The sequence below is a fragment of the Parus major genome, chromosome 4, assembly GCF_001522545.3.
Source record: "Parus major isolate Abel chromosome 4, Parus_major1.1, whole genome shotgun sequence".
Lineage (NCBI taxonomy): Eukaryota > Metazoa > Chordata > Aves > Passeriformes > Paridae > Parus > Parus major.
The window spans coordinates 1,069,350-1,085,445 of record NC_031771.1 but is presented as its reverse complement, the minus strand read 5'-3'; the positions used below and the strand labels follow the sequence as shown (position 1 = coordinate 1,085,445).

Here is a 16,096-nt window from a genome sequence, read left to right as displayed (position 1 = left end):
CACGCGTCCCGCCCTTCTGCCCCCCGACCGCGCGGCCCCCGTTACTCCCACCCCAGTTCCGGCACGCTCCGCTCCCTTACACCCCCTCTGTGCCGCCCGCGCCGCCTTGGCCCCCCCCGGGCTACGCTTTCCCAGCAGCTCTGCAGTCGCCAGTCCCGCCGCCCTCAGCGGGGCCGCCCGGGCCCATTCGGAGTCGCTGCCCCACACCACGCCCCCATGCTGCCCTGCGGCGCTGACGTCACCCACGCATGCGCAATCACAGCTTCTATCAGCGATGGTTCTGCCACCGCCCACGGCTCCCCTGTGCCCGCCCACAGCCACAGCTTTTCCTCCGCCCTCCGTACCGGCCTCTCAAACCGCGGGGGGGAGGGCAAGGACGGGCACGGGGCTGCTGACACCCGCGTCGCCTCTGCCACCGCGCAGCCCAGCTGCTCTCCGGTCACCGCCGTGCGTCATCACGTCCCCGGCTCCAGCACCGAGGCCGCCCGACGCCGGCACACGGTCCCCGCCTGTCTCTGCCGCGCTGCTAACACCGGCACAGATCCCGTCTGTGTCCGCTGCGACAGGAACTCTCCCGGACAACGCGGAACAGCGACAGCCGCGGCCCCCGCGCAGCGATGTGCTGCCACTTCCGGGTTCACCTACGCGGCCACCGTCGCAGCCGATGACGAAACAGCCCCGCGACTCTGGAGCTGCCGCGGAACGCGGGGCAGAACGGGAGCGGGAAATGGAGGGAAATGAGGAAAGAGATTATTCAGAAGCAGAGACTGGAGCACCAACAGGGACAATTCAAGCACAGGAACTTAGAAAGACTTCGAGAGAAAGTGATCTACCAGAGGCAGTTCACGAAAAAAACGAAATCCCGTTAATTGCAGGAATGCATGTTGTTTTTACCCTTTTGCTTTAATTTTTGCAGTAAAACTTTACCTGTAAATCAGCCCGAGATAAATGCCCGGGTTGCCTTAGCCGAAGACTGCAAGCTTTGATACCATCTGTTTGTCAGATCATACTGTTCCTCTTCATAAACAGCTGCAAAATTTAAAAGATTTAGCCAACCAAACTCATATTGATAATTCTAAAGTGACTCAATCTGACCTTCAAAAGTTAGAGAAGCTGGACAATTTGTTTTAAAGTTTAAGCTTTGCGCCTTGGCTAAGAGAACTCTGTAAAATAAGCTTAATTGTTTTAATAAGTGTTAATTGTAGTCTTAGCAGCAGTGCCCATTATACTTCAGTGTGTGCAAAAACTAACAAATAAGACAGTTTCTAGTATAACAATGTCCTTCTCCTGACAGAAAGCCCAAAGGCCAAGAAGCAAGGGAAGGACTTGTAAAGCTTGTAGAGCCTCAAATGCAACACTGTATGAAAAATCTGTAGTGGGTGTATCTCGTAGAGATTGGATACTGGGAATTAGAATATTCACTATAGAAAAAGATATATTGGATTGTAACAAGAACTTTGCTCTCTTAGCTATTAACCTCTCTCTTACCTCTCTCTCTTATCTCTTAGCAGGTTTGGGGCCTGGAGTATCCCAGCTTCATAATTGTTTGTCACAGTTTGGCTCCTGGCAGAGGAAGGGAGTCTGTTCTTGGCTGTTGGCTGTCGGTGTCACCCCCTGTTGGTGTCCCCAGCCCCCTTTGCCATCCCCCCGCCGGGGTGGGAGCTGTGCAGAGCCACGGCTGCGTCACCTTGGGAGAAGCTGCTGCTGTATTGTGAAATCTGCAGAGGTGCTGAGGCCCAGAGAGTGGTTTGAGGGTTTGAAAAAGCACAACAGGGAACAGAGAAATCAGCTCCAGTAGGCTGAGGACCGTGCCCTGTAATTTACAGAACACTTAATCTGGCAGTGGACCAAACCTGTGGCAGTGATTCTAAGTAAGAGTTGTACTTTTTTTTTTTTTTTAAGGTAACTTGGAAGCCTGGGACAAGAGCTGAACAATAATTTCTTCTCAGGCTGCCAGAGAAGCTGCAGATTGTGCTGCAAGAATATCCACGAGGTACCAATGATGATGTACAGTTTTTAAATTAGTCTGGAAAGGAAACCACGTTGTTTGGAAGGAAAGCCTCAGGTGGAACATGTGAGAAACATTATTTGATGAGAGATTTTTTTTGAAAGTGAGAAATATGTTAATGTTAGGGTTTTTTTTACATAAGTGAAGCATCTGGAAACACACCAGGAAGGCTATGAGGGGTTAGCAGGGAGCTGAGGGCACCCTTGGGATTGCTGCTGCCTCATGTGCCGCTCCTGCACTCACAGCTGGTTGTCTCAGGGTGGTTGGGCTGCAGTTAAAATTGCCACTTCCTGCAGAGCTGCATCAGTATTCTTCAGTTCAAAGGGAGGAGTGTCCCATGCTCTGGGCTTTTTTAGAGCTGTAGTTTTGCCCAAGGAAGAGGATCGTGGTCTGGGTGTTGAGTTCAGCCAGAATAGTGCTTCTGGTCCCTTTCTCAGGGGGTAGCCAGAGCTTGGATTTCTCTCGTGGCCTCGGTGCTAAAGAAAAGTACTAAAAGTGCCTGCAAAGGTGCTCTGGAGGTCAGGGCTGTTTGTGACTTGATATCCTGGTTTTAGCTGGGACACTGAGCAGGTGTACCCTACTGATTTATTTCGTCTACCTTGGCTCTCCTGCTTGAAATAACAGTGTCATTCCTCTCCATCCCTTCCCTAATTTTGGGCTTACTATTTATCCAGTTCTGGCTGGCTGAGGGGCAGAGGAAATGCTGCCTGAAGTGTGGTCCCACAGCACGTGTGAGCAAACCTGCTTGTGAGCTTTAAACCAGCCCTGGTATGTGAGACAAACAGAACCTTTATTGAAAAGCTCTTCAAAGGTGAAGTGTTTTTCAGGCTTTCACCTAACTGACTCAAACTCTTTCTTGCCACTAATGACAGGGTCAAGGGCTCAGTCTCACGCTGAGGCTGTGACCCCTCAGCCTCCCCAAAGGTCTCTGCCAAGGGCACTTCAAGCAGTGCTTATGCAGGCTTCAGCTTTAGGCTGTCGTTCTGAGCTCTGCCTTCCTGTACGTGTTGCAGTCTGTGTGTTTCACAGACACTGCAGTCACGCTTTCTCATATTTAACTTGTGTTTCCCCCCCTGCTTTTCTCTTCTTGCCTTTCCCTGCTGATTCACTGCTCTGTAACTCTTCTAACTTGTAGCTTGTGTGCCGAGAGCAGGGGTCGTGCCTCCTTCTGCTGTTGCCATAACTCGGGTACAATGCTGCTGCAAGCTGCGAGCTTAAGCACAAACCGAGTTTTTTATCAAAACAACTTTCTAAGTGGTAGGAATAACCAAATAGAGGTTTAGGGTCCCGGAAAGCGGCTTGGGGCGGGGCCACGCCCCTCCCGGCCGGGGCCACGCCCCTCCCGGCCGGGGCCACGCCCCTCCCGGCCGGGGCCGCTCCCGTCCCCGTCCCGCGGCCGCCGCGCGCTCTCTGGGAGGGGCGGGGTCTGGCGCCGTTGCCCAATCAGCGCTGCGAGCGGCGCACGGGAACAGCCAATGGCGAGGCAGGGCGGCAAACTTGGGCGTCGGAAGCGGAAGGCGCCCCCCTCCCGGCTTCCCTCAGGGGCTGCGCGGCCGCGCTCCGGCCGCTTTTGGGTAAAAATGGCGCTTTTTAATGCGTTGCTGTTCCAGGCCAGCAGCCGGACTGGCGCTGGAGGACGTGCAAGGTAAGCGCGGGGAAGCTGCGGTAGGATCCGCTGGCTGTTGATCTCTGGGCCTGGTGACGGCTGGGTCTGCCTGGGCGGGTCTAGCAATGCGTAGGAGTTAATTTGTTGAGGTGTTGTCTGACGAGTAATGTGTTATACGTGTTCTAGTTTCGACTGGTGTACTGAAATTTTAATGTTCTTGCGTACGTGGGAGCTCTGGCCCTGCTTGTGAAAATGTAAAATAAGGTGCTCTGCATGAACGACAGAAAACGCGCAGTAGTAAAAGTTAACTTTTGAGAAACAGCTGTTTTGTGGATTTGCAGAAGCGCTGAGCCTGCAAGGTTTGTAAAAGCAGAGCAGGGGATAGACGAGTGGGCTCCAACAGGCTGAGGACCGTCTCACACTTGCAGAACCCTTAGCCCAGCAGCGAACACAAAACCCGTGTGAAACTACTCTCAGTAAGAGTTCTCCTTTTCTTTTCCGAGGTCACTGAGAAACGTGGGACAAGAACTGACTGATAGCTTCTCGCAGGCCCTAGCAGGAAGAGCAGCAGCAAATTGTGTTGGAAGAGTTTCCGTGAGTACCCCTGAGATTATAGACTTAAATGAATCTGAGAAAAAACATGTTATTTTGATGGAAAAACCTCAGGTACAACACGTGAGAAGGATTATTTGATGAGACATTTCTTGAAAGCAAGAAACATGTTGATGTTTGGGGTTTTTTTATGTAATTTCTGCCTGAAATAGAAGTGTTATTCTCTTCTGTCCCTTCTATCCTTCCAGGGTCATTTTTCATTCTGTTGTGGCTGGCTAATTGGCAGAGGAGGTGCTGCCTGAGGAGCAGCTCCATAGCGTGGCATGAGCAAGGTTTTGCATGAGCTTCAAACGAGTCACAGTTTCTGGCAAACGTCCTGGGAGCTGTTCTACTTTGGGATATTCAGGGGGAAATGCAGCACAAAAGGTGAAATGTGTGTCTGAACTGAGAGAGGATGGAACTGTGCTGTGGTGGTTTAGCCTTGACAATGGAAGCGCTCTTTGGCTTATTTCCTAAATTCCTAAATCTAGCATCACGTTAGAAAAAAGGTAAATTAGCCATTGGCGCTTGTAGCCCGTGGCTCCCTCGGCTTGCCTCTCTGGCCAGGATTTTCTGAGCGCCTTGGAAAGGAGCTGCAGTTTCCTCGTTCTCCACCTGGAGTCGCCTCTGCGTTAGGCAGAGCCGTTCCGGCAGGCTCGGGAGCGGCTCGCGGTGCACGCAAGAGATGTTTCTGACTGTACACAGGGGCAGCACCATCTAACTTCTGTAGCCAAAAATGGTCTTTCTTCTAGAACTTGCAGTAATTCAAGAGGTTGTTGTGATAGTTTTTTTTCCCCATTTATTGTTCCTTTTTCCTGTTGCTCTGGTGCATGTCTGTGATCTGTGGAGTTCCCTGATAGCAGTCTGGGTGTCTTTTTGGTGCTGTCACGGAGATGGTCCAAACTCTGCTTCTCCTGCAGTTTGCTGGTTCACGAGAGACCCCACAATGTTTTCTTAGAACAGTTCAGTGTGGAAAGGAATTTCAGCTGGTGCTTCAGAAGTCACTGTTGGCTGCAATCACAAAGACACATGGAAGACATTTTTATTTTTCTTTGTTGTGTACCTGCTGAGCCAAGGGAGAGCAGGTATTCCCTGTGGAGCTGTGGGGTTTTTAATCTGGGCAGTGCCCCCTGAATTGTGGCAGGGCTGCAGGCAGTTCTGTACAGCTTTGGAGGCTGGTGATGCTGGCATGGTGAGCTCCTGGCTGTGCTCTGTAGGGCACCTGTGTGCTTGCTGCAGTTCTCTGCACAGTCTGGGGGGGCTGCAAACCGCTCCTTCCTGGGACATGGAGGCAGTGCAAGCCATGAGCTGGATGCCAGGGTTACTCCAGAAAGGTCAGAGGAAGGAAATCTCAAAGCTTTCCAGAAGCTGAGTAGGTGCAATCTTGACAAAGCTTTTTGTAATTCTTATTTTGCCGTAATGTTTTCCGTAGCCAGGCTCGGCCCCTGGAAGGTGTGCAGCACTGCTTGTGCCTGCCATAGGGATGGGGATATTCCATTTGGCTCTGGTGAGCAGTGGCTGTGCTCTCACCTGCTGCTGTGTTTGGACCCTTAGCAATCAGCCCCTGCCAGAAGATGAATTCCTGTGTCTTTTCTGCATCTACAGCCAGCCTATCCTTTGGTAAGAAGCTCAACCCCAGCAACACTAGCTGGGGTTTCTGCTTCCTCCCCTTTTCTTACGGGCTTTAGCAGACAGCCCATAGGGCAGGTTGGTCTGGGAGGTTGGTTCTCTAGAATGAGCCTGTTGTTGCAGAGGCATTGCTATCCTTCCTTGCTAACCAGGTCTGTTCCCACCTTGATCCGGGAAAGTGTGCGTGAGAAATGAGCTGTAGGAGGTGGAATTCACCCAAAGGCCAGTGCAAGTCTCGTGGCCAGAACTCGGCAGGCAGACGGGTCCTGATTTCTTTACACAGGTGTATGTTTACCCTGTCTAGCCCTAACCTCTACTCTGGTATGCATTAAACATGACTTGTTTGTTCAAGGTGATAAAGGGCCCTGTGGATATTGGCACTTAGGAAGGTATGCAATAGTCAGGAACTCCTTTTTTGGGTCCCAAAGCAAGTCTCGGCACCTTGCTGATCTTTTGGGAGGGGCTTGGTGCGATGGGCCAGAGAGCAAGGTTCCAGCCTCACTGAGGAGGACCCTGTGAGCTTGGATGTGGCTTCCATGGCGATTGGAGCAAGTTCTAGCTGCATTTCTGCAGGTGGCAGTGCAGCCATCAAAAGTGTTTAGGTGCTTCAAATAATTAGGTGGAATCTGTTGGTGGAAATTAGGGAACTTAGTGAGATGAAGATTGATTCTTTCTCTGCTGTTCCACTGACTGGGGATGTGGAGGGAGGGCAGGGGGCGGGGGGGGGGAATGTTTCCACCTATAAAACCTAACCACAAAGCATATAAAAACCCCAGATCCTGGTGTTGGTGTTCTCAGTTGTGAAAGAATTCAAACCAGACCATCAGATGTAATGACAGGAGAACGGAGCTTGTTGATTTTTTCTGCCCCTGAGTATTGGCTGTGAAGACAGTTGGAAGGTTGTTTTGTGTTTCAGATGTGTGCTCCTGAAGCAGGGTAAGAGCACTGGTAACACTTTTTCCCCTAAAGCCTCCCACAGCAGCTGCTGCAGGTGGCTCAGGAAAGCCTTCCAGAGGACCCATTTCACATGTGGAAAATTGCAGAAGCTGAGGATGGTGTTGGATCTGACCAACAGTGTCCTCCTGTCATGATTCCTTTTCCCTTTACTGTTTCCCAATATCCCCAAAGGGTTCCCAATCAAGAAAAGGAGGGTATTATAGAAATATTTATTTCTTTTAAATGAAGCCATCTTTGTTTAATAAATTGCTATGGAAATGGCATGAGTCTTGCAGGGAATCACATCTAATTTTAAACACTTTTGCCCTTGCAGTACTAAATACCTGTCAGATTTCGCATCACTGGACAGTGCAGTGTGAAAGAGACTGCCTTTCCTCCAGATGTCAGATGGCAGTTTCATCTCTTGAAGGCTTGCTGTGTGTTTCTTCCCGGTGCAGTGAGGGACAGGTAGGTGTGGAAATTGTGTTACTTGTTGAGCCTGCTTGTGAGGGTGACAAGAGGAACCTTTTGTCTCCAGAAACCATAGGTGTGATGCTCTGCCTCTCATACACGTCATGCTGCACGTTTGACAGGTGTGATGGAGCACAAAAGCACTTGGACTGCTCAGAAGTGGGGCCACTGGACCTTTAAAAGTCACAAGTCCTACTCTCTTGCCATGAGCAGGAAGGCTTTTCTTACAGTCTTTTTGAATTGTTCTTCCTTCCTGTCCATGATTATGAGAGAGAAATCTCCATGTTTGTGGTGGGATTTGTTCATTCCCCCTTCAAATTTGCTTTGCGAGAATGGTGAATTGCATCTCTTTGAAGCACCAAATGTGCTTCTGGACTTGGAGCTGAACTACATGCAGGTTTGGCTTGACAAAGGAGACTTTGATGGCCGTGAATCCCATCTTGTCTTTCCAAGGGAAGTCAGAGGAGTTACACTGGATTCTGGGGTAGTTCAGTGGATTTGAGCTCGATTGCTGAGGACTTTAGAGTGCGTGGAAGGTGGGGCCACGTTTGGGATATAAAAGGACATAAAGCAAACCCCAGATACTTTAGACCTTCAAAGGCATTAGAAAAATGAATTTTGACAGTCTAGAAGATGACACATTACATCAGGGACTACAAACTGAACCGAGCAAGAGACCTCAGATGTCGCAAGAAACAATTGCATTCTGTGAGGATTGACTGGAGTGCAGCAGCCACCCAGCACCCCCCTGCAGCAGAGGGCCCTTCCCCAGGGCCTGTCCCGTGACCTCACCAGGTGCACCTGCGAGCTGCCGCGTTGGTGACGCACAGAGGAAAGGAAACGCTTTTCCAGGTGTGCTTCACACCTGCGCTGGCAGTCCCCAATGTGCTCGAGGTTCCCGTGGGAGCAGCGGGAGCTTGGCGGGCCAAGAGCTGGGCTCCAGCCAGGAGCCTGTGGGAACTGTGTGGGGTCAGCTCCTCACCTTCTCCCTCGGCCAGCCTGTGGGGCACAGGTGTCTGTGGACTGCAGAGAGGCTCCCGTAGCCCGCTGTCAGCCTGGAGTGGGGCAGCTGGTGGCACAGGGACGGACCAGGTCAGGCTGGGATGATACACAATGCATGCAAAGTGCTCGCCCGCTTCAGAAAGGTTTGCTTTAAGAAGCTGAGCTGCCAAGCTGGAGAGCAGAACGCAGGGAACCTGGTTGGAATGTGAAGGTGTCTGTGGACATTTCCCAGTCATCCTTTCAGGCCGTTCCTGGAGACTGTGTTTGTGAGGTATTTTGTGAAAGAATAGGTGTCCATACCTAGAGGCTGAGTAACTGTCAGCTGCTATGTGGAAGCAGACCAGGATGAAGCACTCCTGGCACTCCTAAACTGAAAAGGAAACAGATACCCAGTAGCTCTGAAGTAAACCAGAAGCCTGAGCTCATAATGACCACGTTGATGATCACGTAGGAATGTATTTGTTCCATTCCACACAAATTAGTGCTGGTGATAATGAACATTTTCATACTTGCAGTAATCTCTTCTAATAAAGGCTGTTATGTTTAGCTAAAGCAGAGCAGCATTAATAAAATGTCTGCAATGCTCTATGTAGTTAGAAAAACAAGGCAGGAAAAAAAAAAAGGAAAAGTATCTTTTGGAAATAGTAGTTTTCTCCTCAAGTTGTCGGAGAAGCTGCAGTGCAAACCTAGCAGAGACAGGTGAATAGACACAGTGCTGTGAACTGTGCCGGTGCTGGGGGGTCTGCACACCAGGAGCAGGGGCTGGAGAGCTTCCTGGTCAGTCTGTAATGGTCTTGTGGGGGTTTTCCAGCTCTTCCTTGTATTTTTATAATTTTTATTTGATCTCTCAGATTAGCTAATGTGCTGAAAGGACTATGGATGACTCTTCCTTCCCCTGTGCATGAAGTCTCCATTACACCCATCTCAAAGAGTGTGTCAAACACTTGGCTGTTATTGATGGTAGGTTTCTGCTTCACTTGGAGCAGAACAGTGCTGTTGAATCAGTTTGCATTTCAGCTGGTGGCGAGAATTCTGATTCTTGCTAGAGTTCCTTATGTGCCTGATTTGCACTGTTTGTGTAGAAAGGGCTTCTGTAAGTAGAGGAGAATGAGCACGAGTGCCTCCTATGAATTTATCCAACCACTGACCTGATAGTTTGGGGTTGTCTCCCCAAAGTAAGCTCGAGGAAATGCTCAGGTCATCTGTAACCTGCTCTGTGGGACTTGGTGGAGTATTGGACAGCTGTTGTCAGCATCACTGCCGGGGAGGGGCATGTGCACTTAGTTCCAGCACAGCTTGCACCATTTCAGAGCACTTCAGCGCGAATCACCTCATCTAAAGTCTTTCCAGCATGGAGAAAGCTCTGTGTTCCATCAGCTAGGAGGCCTTACTCTGTGTTTCATTTTGCTGTCTTGTATCTTGTCTCAAGCACCCCAGGCTGACCCACGGATGCATTTCCAGCACTTGGTTTGCAAATGAGCTAAGGTGAATGACACAGGCTGAGTGTGCACTCAGGGGATGTTCTACTTGCTTGCTCTCCCAGAAGAGCTGCCCCCAAAGAATGCTCCTCGCTTAGAGGGACAGTTTACAAACTTTAGTCTTGTTCTATTAATAATAATAAACACTGTGGGAAGGACTGTTTTGGATTTATGGCTGCCCATTGTTTTTTGGCAAAATGAAATGACCCAGGTGCTGCTTTGTAAGCAAGAGCTATATGCTTAGGCCTTGGTTGTTAGCTGCTGAAGTCAGGTACAATACAAGACTTAAACTATTGTAAAATAAACCTCATAACTCAGGGTAGGTTTGCTGGGACTGGTGTATGTAAAAGACATTTTCTGGCCTCAGAATGACAGACTGTCTTCCATCGTCCAGAACCCAGCTGGAAAAACTATCCCTTCCTTTGATTTAACTCCCAGGGATGTTGTTTTTCTTTTCAGCTTTTTCCCTCAGAATCTATCCATTAAATGCAGAGCAGTGAAATTTGCTTTTTATGGAAAATATCTGTGAACAATGGAGAAAGGATGAAACCTTAGTAGGGCTAAAGAGCGCTGGACATTCTATAAATAGTAACCTTTTCCAAAGTGTGCCGAATGCTTCTGGTTTCAGTGGAGCAGAGCTTGGCAGGTTTCAGTCCCAATGCAGAGAGCAGCATGTCTGACCGTGAGCACAGATAGATCTCTGTGCAGCTGGCTGCTTACAGGTGGCAGGCGAGGGAGCGTCCTGTTTCCTATGGAGGGGATGTGCCTTAGGGAAGTCAGGCTGTTCTCTGGCTGCCCGTGAAAATCCTGCTGTCCCTTCGAACGAGGCTGATCCAGAGCCTGATGGGATGAGCCTCCTAGAGCAGCCAGCTTTAACCTTGTACTTGAGGAAGGGACTGGAGTGTAACCAGTGTTCTGCTACAGTTGCTGGCAATCATTCAAATAGCAGGAGACAGGAAGGACACGTCCTAGCTGGGGGTCCCATCCAGGATCCCAAGCAGGGTGGGCTCCTGCCCTCACGGTGGGGCTGGCACTGGGGCAAACCTGGTTCTTGGGCAGGACTACATAGCACGGGGACTTGGGTGTGGTGTCAGTCGGTGTTCTCAGCAGTTTTCAGTCAATCCAAGTTCAGTTTGTGGCATTTCTCCCTTGTCTTCTGTAAGCTTAAGGTGGGTCTTGAAAGAAATGCAACCATTTCATCTTTCCACGTCACTAGCTGTTTGTTGCCCTCCCTTTAGCAAGGTGAGTGCTATCTTTTTTGTTTGCTATGGTGATGTTGTTGCCTGATGCTGTGACTAATGGCTGTTGCTGGACACCGGTGCTGAGGACGTGATGAATGAGCAATATCACAGGCTTTGGAGTTATTAATGCGTATTAATGAGACATCATCCGGCACACTGATTCTTTCTTTCTTGCATTCCCTTTCTAATTAAGAGCAAGTTTCTGGCTGTGGGATAATTCTGCATGTTCCTTAGAACAGTCACTTATGCAGAACATGAAAGCTAAGCAAGCTAAAAAGGGAAATAATTGCAACAGGGAGCAAAGGTTTTTCTCTTGGGTGATATCAATACTTGGTGGATAGGAAATGGCAACTGCTCGTTAGCCGAGCTAGTCCCACCTTGACTCGATTTCCCTTGAGCTGAGTTTGGGAGAAATGCACATCTGTAGAGGACAGATCAAGAAGAGTGCAAGGCATGGGAGGATTTTGCAAAGCACACGTGGTGCTGCTCTGCCTGTGATGGGTCCTGCTCCACGGGCTGCAGTCACACCTAGCTCTGAGATGGATGCTGGCACTGCCCCGGGGACTTGGGGAACACCTAATGTACGAATTTGCCCCTTGACTGAGTTGGAATCGTTACCTCTGCAGTTTTCCCCCTGAGAAGATCTGCCTGGGAGACCTGTCCAGACAGAAGTAACCCTACTGCAGCATGAGGAAGGCTTTCTAGAAATCATTTGTACCCCAAGCTAATTAAAATGAGAGGTCTCCACTGCCAAACCACAACTGCTTTCTAGTGTCTGGAATCTTGCTTCAAACTGATGCAAATACATGTGTTCTACATCTGTTCTGGAGAGCTCAGCCCTGACATTCCTCCATCCCATGCAATATTTGTGAAATAAAAGGGGACAAAAAGAGGATTGGATGCTTCATACAGATAGGATATTTAGTCAGCTTGGAGGTGCTTCCATCCTGGTTTCAGTGCTCAGGGACTGCTCCTGACAGTCTGGGTTCAATTGAAGTTGGTAACTAGTTGTGACTGACTCTGCTCCCACTTGAGTTAATTGTTCCAGGTCCGTGGGGGAAAACAAAATGGAAGGGGAATGTATTGGTAAACATAAACAGCAGAGCCACTGCAGCCCTTTGTCCTTTCCTTTGGAATGCATTACAGTTGGAATGGGCACGGGACTGTCAGTACTTCCACCAGGTGCCTGCCACTAAAGGCTTTTCCCTGGGCTCTGCTCCAGGGGGTTTCCATAGCCCTTCTGTACTCGTGGGTTAGTGCTCCTGATGTGTTTAGCAGCAGGAATCACTGGACATTGTGGATACCTTAGGGACAGGGTCCCGTGTTTGGTGATCAGCAGCAGTGAGATGGTGATGGCACACAAAGCAGCTTCTGTTCTCTGTGGAATTGTAACAGTTGTAGGAGTTGGTTTTTTTTTCTTCAGCTGGCAGCATTTGAGATAAAAATACTGTCCATCATAGGATTCTGAACTAGTGTTGACAGAGTTGTCAAAATAAGGTGGGATAAATAAACCAAACTTCTCCTTTTACTGGACACATGAAATGAGATAGACCTGTTTATGTTATTTGTTGAGTCATTCATTTTTCATCCCAGTGCCAGACTGCCTTTGCTCTGGTTCTGAGACACAGCTGAGACACAGCTGAGACCCAGAAGCTAGAGATGTCGAAGGTGGATACTGCCAGAGTCAGGGAGTCCCAGGCTGTGCCCCTTCAGTTAGATTTGCTCTTTCTGTGGCTCTGTGTGCTCCGTTCCCTTCTCTTCTGTCCAGTGTGTAAGTCCAGCATCCAGTGCAGGTGGAAGTAAAGTGCTCCACCACATAGCTGGTGCTGCTGTGGGGTAAGCCCTCTGCAGGAGCCCTGCCCATGTGAGTCAGGGCTCCTGTGCTGCAGGAGATGTGTGACCGTGCTCCTCTGCGGCTCCAGACATGGGCAGCAGGACCCAGAAACAGCACCTGAGGCTCCAGGCACACGGGGCTCCTCTGGTGCACAGCAAGGCGCGTCAGAGACAGCTGCCACACGCATCAAAATAGATCAGGGATCAGAATGGGGTCTTGGGAGCAAAGATCTGCTCATTCCATTTAGCAGGTACTTGTGATGTGTTGTGCTTAGTGACAGGCTTTTCCCAGGAGGTTTTATTTTGATGTGTTTCAGGCACGGACATTGCTGTCACACTGAAACGGTGCAGAGTGGATTTATAGCACCCCCTGTCTGAGATGGGAACTAGATGGGGTAAGAATAGAAAAACAGGCAGTGAGATGACAAATCGTCTCCCACCTCAGATCCTAAGTATCAGCTGGATAAGTAAATCTCAGCAGAAAATGACAACTTCCCCCTGCTTACTAGCAGGCATCCCAAAAGGCCGTGGCTGGGGAGGAATTGGAGGAGGCAGGGGCTGTGCTCCAGAGGGTGTGCAGCCTCTGACTTTGGTAGCGAGCATGTGGGCAAAGTGGCCACCTGCTTTTTTAGAAAAACAGATACTTCGGTCAAATATAAAGAGAAGGTTATGGGAAACATTTCCCACCTTTTCTTTTGTAATTAAAAAAAAGCCCCAAACCCCAGCCCAAGCTTATCTGAGATCCCAGAGCTGTATTTGTGATGCTATAAAGCCACAAAGTAGCTGTTCAGGAGAAGATTTTTGCAGAAGAAGGTAACATTGTGACTGAATGAAGCAATTAAATGGTGTGGCTGAGTCTCAAGTGTCTGGGAGCTGTTTCTTAGGCAGTGAATGAAGAAAAAAGAGTTTATACCTTGCAAGTGACCTGGCCTCCATTCTGTGACCGATGCCTGGCTCTCGGTTTGAGGCTGGATATCCCTGCACCTGAGGACTCCTGTTAAGGGTGTGCTGTGACTGCTTAGGTTTTGTGAGTACTTAGAATTTTTTCAGATTTTTGTCTGAGCAGGTTTTCTCTCTGCCAACCAGGTACACCTAGGTGTTGGTAAAATACAAACAGAAATGCCTGTGCTGCAAGCCCAAGCCCTCCAGAAAGCTCTCAGGCTGTGCAAAGTGTTTCCTGTGCCTCTGGCTTGTGCAGGTTCTGGTGGGCTACAGCCCAGGGAACCTGGACACTTTTCCAGTGTCAAACTGTGTCATAGCACAGCTCCTGAACCACAGCTTTGCCATCTGTAAAAGCAAGAGGGAAGCTGGATCTTAGAAGGATGCTCCTAATGTTGTCAAGCAGAGTCCTCCAAGGAGGCCAAACTGCCCCCGCTGCCATTTGCTTCTGCTTTATTGAACTCCATGTTACATCCACTGTCCTGTCTTTGTTCTTTGCAGTCCTACCTGGACGTGTGCTGCAGCTTCAGGAATTGAATTTCCCTGCTGTCCTTGTGGGGTTTGTGCTTCCACTGTCTAACCCTGAGGTGCTGTGAGCAGCATCCCGGGCCTTGTGGGTGTCAGCTTCCAGCGACCACAGGGGATGCCAGTGGGGCTGCTCACAGCAGAGGCTGGCATCTGGTGTGAACGGGCCTGGGTCCCTTGGGCCTGCTCCAGGGAGAGACTGCAGCTGTGGAAGGAAGGCTGTAAATTGTTTAAAAGAGCAACTGCTGTATGAGGAAATGGTTACCAGTGTGTTGGAATGGGTTGTGCATATGCAGGACAGGAGAGTTACATTTATTAGCTTAAAATAACATTGACTTTATAACAGCTCCTAGAGGTCCTGAGGCTAGACTCTGGAAATGCAGAGATGGAGACCAGGAGTGTCCTGGAGCGTTCAGAGGAAAATGAGCTTTACAGTTATCTGCCCAGGAATTTACTGTAGGAAAAAGGGACATTTTGGGGAAGAACTTGTGACCCTGTATGTTTCTGGAGCCTTACCCCAGCGTGGGGTGTGCCAGTTTCCAGCAAGGTCTGTACAGGTGTGGCGGTGCCAGCCTGGCTTGGCAAACATCGCAGACCTCGGCAGGTGAAATGGAACACCAGGGAGAGTCTGAGGGGGCACAGTGAAGGAAGCGGGGAGGGAGGGACTGTGCTAACACAATGTCAGGGTGTAATTCCACATTCTTGGGAGAGTTTTGCTGAAACATCCACTTTTAAAGAAAATATTTGGGGATCATTCTTACAGGAAATAAATTTCATGGTGTTTTTAAGTTGTATCTATAAAAAGCTAGAAAGGATACTGAGTAGACAGTCCTGGTCTGGTGAGCAGGCCCCACAGCTGTGTTGGCTTCACAAATGTTTTGCATGTGCTGTTCTTAAAGAGCAAAGGAGAACAAAAGGGGGGGAAAAGCCCAACACAAAAACCTTCAGTCCCCTCATCTTCCAAACCATGAGAATTTTTCCTGTTTTTTTGTGTAATAATTGTATCAATTATGGTTTGCATTTTTTCCGCTGTCTGAAATAATGAGTGAAGACTTGAGCTCCAAGGAGCGGCACTTGGGAAAATCGGGCATAAAAAGAGCCCGAGCATGTTTGCCAAATGAAATTGCAATTATGTAAATTGCAGCTACTGGATGTGTAGGCATGGGAGCCCAGGAGAGCGGAGCTGGCAAGCCCTCGGTTACGGTGGAGGACAATTCTCGTTCGTGCTGTAAGGCGAGGCCACGCTCGGCACTTTGCTTGGGAGCGTGAAATCGCGTCACGGACGTGTCTGCTCGCTGCCTCTGTTTTGGTGTGCAAGTCAAGTGGCTGGAAGTTTCTATCTTTAATGATTTCCTCTTGTTTGCTCTAACAAACAGCTGTAGCACGTTGCCTGACACCAGTCAGAGTATTTACTGGCCAGTGCTCTGCGGAGACAAAAAGGGAGGCATTTAATCTCGTCTCCTTGGATGTCTCAGTGTTTGCACTTGGAAGTTTCCTTTTCTGCAGTCTCTGGACAAGTGCAGAACAAATTAATGTTGCAGTTTGATACAGGCTGCCCTCTGAGCCTGATTACTGCCAGGAGCCTCCCGAGGCACATCTTACAGAGCTCTTTGCAGAGGGTACAGCAAGTAGAAAAAAAAAATAATCTTGTTACTCAGAATTGCTTTCAAGCATCCATCTGAGCAGATCTGAGGAAAGACACACATTGAGCTTCTTCAGCTTGTTAACCAGGGATTTAGGCCAGAACATGAGCCTAATGAAATACATGAAAACTAAGGTTTTGTTAGGTCATTTTTGGTAACTCAAGCCTGCGTTGAGGCAAGGAAGGAGGCGCAGA

The 16,096-nt window shown here is 49.3% G+C and overlaps 1 protein-coding gene across 13 annotated transcripts in view; it reads left to right on the top strand.

Moving 5' to 3' along the window:
- The first annotated feature begins 264 nt into the window (after positions 1–264).
- BMP3 (bone morphogenetic protein 3) overlaps positions 265–16,096 on the top strand; it is a 78,843-nt gene continuing 63,011 nt past the window's right edge. The window contains exons 1-6 of one of the 13 annotated variants that reach the window (XR_004496853.1): positions 265–1,815; positions 1,903–1,993; positions 2,683–2,776; positions 4,118–4,208; positions 7,105–7,238; positions 9,095–9,117. Coding sequence is in view for 11 of the 13 variants with exons in the window: in XM_015625451.3 (XP_015480937.1) it covers positions 4,490–4,592 (103 nt within the window). In the remaining 2 variants the exon portion in view is untranslated. Of the gene's footprint in view, positions 1,872–1,902; positions 2,075–2,682; positions 2,777–3,546; positions 3,654–4,117; positions 4,209–4,414; positions 4,593–7,104; positions 7,239–7,363; positions 8,850–9,094; positions 9,118–16,096 lie in introns of those variants that run through there. The other 12 variants (XR_004496852.1, XM_015625451.3, XM_015625450.3 and 9 more) reach the window with 12 other exon arrangements.